At 44.4% G+C, this 6,000-nt stretch overlaps 1 protein-coding gene across 1 annotated transcript in view; it reads left to right on the plus strand.

Moving 5' to 3' along the window:
• LOC119821949 (nuclear autoantigen Sp-100-like) overlaps window positions 1-4,015 on the plus strand; it is a 49,184-nt gene extending 45,169 nt beyond the window's left edge. Inside the window, exons 17-19 of the mRNA XM_042055624.1 lie at window positions 1,641-1,818; window positions 2,576-2,693; window positions 3,779-4,015. Of these exons, the coding sequence (XP_041911558.1) occupies window positions 1,641-1,818; window positions 2,576-2,693; window positions 3,779-4,015 (533 nt within the window). The remainder of the gene's footprint in view (window positions 1-1,640; window positions 1,819-2,575; window positions 2,694-3,778) is intronic.
• Window positions 4,016-6,000: the final 1,985 nt, after the last annotated feature.

Here is a 6,000-nt window from a genome sequence, read left to right on the forward strand (position 1 = left end):
CTGTAACCTCTGTCAGACTTTAAGCTGAGTAAGAAAAAACAGAGGATGTGGATTGGGATTTGGATACACTCTAACCTCAGCTCTCTTGGTGTATTAGTCCAGTGTTCTTTGTTCTACTGAAATATTCAGTCAGGCTGCTCTATTTAACTTACAGATTTAGAGGTTAAAAGGCTAAGATCAGGCAGCTTCATATGTTGGCCTTTGGAGAGAGACTGAGGGCAGGTGGCATTATGGCAGGGGTATGACATGGAGGAGGAAGAGATCACATCATAAGACAGGAAGCCAGACAGTGACTGGGGTCCCATGAGAACTGTCTTAATCCCTCCCCAAGGCAGCACCCTCCATGATCTAGTGCCACCTCCCATTCCACCTTGTCAAGGACCAGGTTTTCAATATATGACCCTTGGCGGGGGGGGGGGACTTTCAAACCATAGCTCAACCACAAGTCAATTTCTCTGTCATCTGCATCAGGCTCCCTAATACTAAACCTCCTCTATTTTGAATGAGAATAAAACTTCTCTCAACATATTGCTATGATAAAAAAGATAATAGACATAAGATAGTGTGGAAACTGTAATTGTTAGAGTACAGTGCCACTGGTCCTCTGTCATGGTTGACCTTCCTTTCCACAGCACAGTTCTTTCTTTAAGACTTACTTTTACTTTCTGACTATGAGTGTTGGGCTGCATGTGTCTGTGCACTGAGTGTGCCTGGGGACCATGGAGACCAGAAGAGGACATCAGTTCTGGAGTCATGGATGTGAGCCACATGTGGGTTCTGAGGACTGAACCTGGGTCTGCAAGAGCAGCAGTGCCCTTCACCACTGAACCGTTTCCCTAGTGCCAAAGTAGTTCTTTTGTTAGCAACAAGTAAGTGTTTTCCCTTTGATTCCACTGCCTACATGTAATTTAGCTGTTTAATGTAGACACCATTTCCTAAATCACTTTTAAAATCAACTAGTCATAATTCTAAAATATTAGGAATAACCAACTGTCGTGTCCTGGAGTATAATGTTATGGAAGTAGCTGTGGTGACAGCTTCCTCATGGCTGGATTCACAAGAGTCCAGCAGGGAATTTTCTGCCCTCACTCACCTTTCTGAAATGCAAGTTGGTTCTACATTGGGTCACAGTAAAAGAAAGAGTAAGAATCCTGGTCACGTTAAGAGTCATTCCTTTTGATGATCTTTTAACATTACAGTAGAATGCTTTTAAAGGTAATGTCAAAGGCTGGAGAGAGCACTTTGTGGTTAAGCACACTGACTGTTCTTCCACAGAACACCAGGTTCAATTCCCAGCAGCTACACTTGGCTCCCAACCTCCTATTACTACAGTTCCAGGAGATTCAATGCCATGTTTCTGGCTACTGTAGGCAATAAGAACAGATGGTGTACCCAGACACCCTTACAGACAAAACACCAACACACATAAAACAGACGAATTCATTTTAGGAAAAGCATAAAGGATAACATCAGTGGTAGTCATTCTCTGCCCTTGCCTATCAGGATGGGTCTGTGGCCCCTGATGACTGAGAAGGAAATGCACATCCTCCTGAGACTAAACCTCAGCCCCAGATCCATGATATTATGGGCAAGAGCGGGTGTTTTCATAGCTGGCTGCTCAGTTGGTCTTGGTCTTACAGGCACCCATGTGAAGAGTATACAGAGTGAAACTGGAGAGTGGTTTACTCTCAGGGAGTTTGAAATCAGAGGAGACCATGAAAAATCCAAGAACTGGAAGAAAAGCATACAATGCTATGGATGGACCCTGGGAAATTTGATAGAGGTATTCTGGGGGCAGATAGCTTCCATGTTTCCTGGGTAAGATGGTGAATTAAAAGGTTCTCTATGACAGGCAGTTTCAATTATTCTGGGGCGAGACAAGAGATTAGAAGCTCTCTCCATGTGACTGATAACTTCAACCAAGGATTTTATTGTCATAATTCACTGCCACCAGATGTTAGCAAAATGTCACTGTCCACAATACTAGTATGATTCTTCTCAGCCAGGTTCCATAGCATGGATTGTTGCCAGTATGCACTTGGGTGTTACCTGGGCTTGTATTACACTTTAACCTTCTTAAATGCATTAACTTGCATCCTTTGGATGAAAAGACTGTGACCTGTACCATTACCTAGTTGCATAAACCTTGATACCATGGATATAATTTAATTGTGGAGTGTCAGTGATGAAAACAATACAATTACACGTCTGAAAATAATGCACCCATGGGGATACCTGAGTTACAGAATGTTCCAGCAGTGCTTCTCCCAGGTGGATCATCTCACACTTGTTCTTGAACACCCGAGTGTGGTTGCCACACCTGTAATCCCAGCACTTGGGAGACTCAGAACTCAAGGCTGGCCTAAACTGTGTTGTTCCAGGACAACAGAGGTTACAGAGTCAGACCAGCTTCAACTCCATCTACCCACAAATAAGAGTAAATAAATCGAAAATAATTTTTAAATAAGTCCTTTGCTCTTCGTTTCTATTCACCCTCTGATTGGGAAATCCAGGTTTCCTTGGCAACTGAACCTGTTTCTCTTGACACTGTCACATGTTCTGTCATGTATCTCAGATGGCCTTTTCCTGTTCTGTCATGTATCTCAGATGGCCTTTTCCTGTGTCGTTCTCACAAAAAAGCAAAGAACTTTGTTCATCGTGTATCAACTAAGCTGCATCTGAAGCCATGGAGAGTATAGATGTGAGCCCCTGGCCAGGGCAAGGCTGCATCTTCATACCCTACGTACAGTTACTACTGTAGAGGAGAGGCGTCTATAGGAAATGGTGCTGCAGCTAAGGGGTGGGATGGCTATTTCTGGGTTTAGGACTAAAAGCCATGTCATGGAACAGTCTTCCCTGAGCTGGGTCACGGAAGACAGTTCTGACTAAGTGTAGGGTGGGGTTTTCTGCATGGGGAAAGAAGGGCATGAAAAACCAGCTCTCAATGTGTCTGGAAACTGTGGAAGATCAAGCAGCATCTCTTGTCTGAGCTCACTGTGAAAATCACCAGGCCAGAAAAAGGGGTTTAAATGTCTCATTGACTCAGTGTGAGGGCACATGGGGAGTAATTTCCATGACAACTTGTATTTAACAGTGGTACATCCAGACAGAATAACTAGAAAGCAGTTAGAAATACAAAATAAAAGCACAGACTTACCCCATCATTAACATCTCTGTCTTTCAGAAAAAATTTCTACCAAACCCACTAATGACAAAGGAAAAGGTAATTATTCCAAGATCTCCTTCCATGATGTCTGAGGCTATTATCATGCCATGCAGAGTGAGGTTGGATATTTATTTAGTGGGTTATGGAGGGGAAAAGGAAAGGAGGAAGGGGAGAAGGGAGAAGAGCAGAGAGGCAGAGAGAGGGGGAAAGGGAGAAGTGGGGAGAAGAGAGGAAGGCAAAAACTGCCTCTTCAGGAGAAAGAAGGAAAGGAAGGAACTCAGGCTGGAAGCAGAAAGAAGATCTGCTTGCCTCAGTGGAGGTGGGGGGGGGGGGTTGAGTGGGCAGGGCTTGTCTCTTAAAGGGACAGAACAGACCATTATACTGTCTGCACATATTTTGGCCTGTTCCCAAACTTGCCTGCGCTCCTCGGGAAGTAGGTCATTAGATAGAATCGTGTGTGTGTGTGTGTGTGTGTGTGTGTGTGCATGTGTGTGTGTGTGTGTCTGTACATACATGCAGTCCTCAGCTGTGGGGAATTGCCAGAGGTGACTGTCAGCCAAAGGGGCCATCTATAGCCTTGAAGGCAGTGGGTAAGTGTACCCCTGTTTCTAGAACACCAGAAGGATGTTGGACACCCAACAGTCACTCCCATGGGTTCAGGGAAATATATACGCCAACCAGAAGGGAACAAACTCTCCATTAAAGCAGCCTGCATTGTGCACAGTGACCCAGCAGCCTGTCAGATTGGCAGTTGTAGGTGAACCCAGTCCTGGGCAGTGGGGGAGCCTGTTGTGCCTTGGCACCAATGTTATTACCATATGCAAGAATAGACAACAAAACCCACTTTAAGAGATTTTATTCATAAAGAGAAAGGAACGAGGTTGGCGCAGAGGACTGTCTCAAAGAAATGTGGCAAAAAAGAACATGGGGTGGGCATGTTTAAAGGTAGTTCATTTAAAGGTAGTTCAGTGCATGTATATAGGGTTGTACATAGTCATGCATACATATAGATTACATGGCCATGCTGCACATGCACACGGATTACATAGGTCATAAAGCCCTAGAATGACTGAATGCTGAGGACACATGCACAGCTGTGGGGCCCCAGAAATGCTAGCACCTAGACTGACTAAGCATTTTGCCTGAATGCTGAAGGCCAGGAGACCAGGGATGTATGGAAATGACAACAGAGTACATGAAAGACCAACTCAGGGCTACGCTGGCAGCACCCCTTCAGTTCCTCACACAACAGAGGAAAGAAGACTTTCCAGACCTCCCGGAGCACATGTGGATAAACAAAATCAAGAACAGGCTGAACTAGAAGGCATACCACTCGGTACAATGTTTTATGGAGAACATTCGCCTCATCTTTCAGAACCACAGCATTCTCATAAAGTAAGAATCTCTGCTTTGCTTTCTTTTCTCTTTGAGGTGAGTCACTTTTCCTAATGTCAGGTAGATGCTACAATTCCCCTCATCATGGGGCAAGCCCACACAAGTCAAATTTGAGAAAGGATTCGAAAAGTCTCATGATGCAAGTGGGGAAGTAGCAGTGATTCACATTGGACCTCGGGAAGCTCACTTCGGGACAGTCGATTTTCACCCGTGGAGAGCAACAGGCTACAGAGCTGCTCACTGTTGCAGGGAACAACAGTATTTTACAGACAGACAGCATCTCTCATCTATAAAGAGAGAAAATTGAACTTCTCGCATTGCCAAACCTCAAATTTCTTAGTATCTAAATGTCTAGTGCTGTAGCAAAAAGTGCTAAAGAGATGGCTCAGCTGTTAAGAGAACATACTTCTCTTGGAAAGAAGGGAATATGGTTACCAGAAGCCACATCAGGGGCTTGCCTGCACTCCAACACCAGGGAATGCAACACCCTCTTCTTAGCTCCTCAGGCACCTGCAGGCACATGCACACACCACACATAAGCTTAAAAGTAATAAAAATGACAAAGGTAGAGGCAGGCAGATCTCTGTGAACTGAAGGCCAGCCTGGTCTATGGAGCAAATTCTGGCCTGTCAGGGCTACACAAACAAGAAAACATTAACAACAACAACAATAATAAATACGTTTCAATTAATTAATTTTCTATTTTAAAATTTTCTCACACATTTTCATAGTATTCTTCCCCTTCCGCCAAGTCTTCCCAGGTCCTCCTCACCTCCCTACCCATTCAACTGCAGATTTTCTCCCTCTCAAAAAAAAAAAAAAAGATAAACAAAACAAAATAAAAGAAACAGATAAACCAGATAAAAGATGGCAAAACAACACAAAAAGTGTGTGTGCTCCCCCCCACACACACATGAACAAAGAACAAAAACCTAGAGTTTGTTTTATGTGGATCAGCTACTCCTGGGCATGGTGCCTGTCCTGAAAGGCTGGTATACCCAGTGACACTCTGTTGGAGAAAACTGACTTCCACGGTCCCAGCAGGTACTAACTGTGAATGAATAGCTTTCTGATTAGGGGTGTGACTCGGTGTTTACTTCTCAGGGATGATACTTTGTCTGGTTTGAATCTCTGCAGGTCTTCCTTCAGCATCCCGTCACAGTCTCTATGTGTATGTGATGTGGGATTCCCTTCTATATGCTGTGAGTGTCATTAGTTAATAAAGAAGCTGCTTTGAGCCTATTGCAGCACAGAATAGGGCAAGGCAGGAATTCCAAGCAGATAGAGGAGGAGAGAGTAGGCTGGATCACAGAGATACCATGTAGCCACTGCAGGAGACAGACAGGCCAAAACCTTGCCAGTAAACCACGAGGCTTGTGGTGCATGAGCTCTCCAGTGTCTGGAAGATGCTGTTTCTTGGACTCATCCACCACTTCAAG

The sequence above is a fragment of the Arvicola amphibius genome, chromosome 8, assembly GCF_903992535.2.
Source record: "Arvicola amphibius chromosome 8, mArvAmp1.2, whole genome shotgun sequence".
NCBI lineage: Eukaryota > Metazoa > Chordata > Mammalia > Rodentia > Cricetidae > Arvicola > Arvicola amphibius.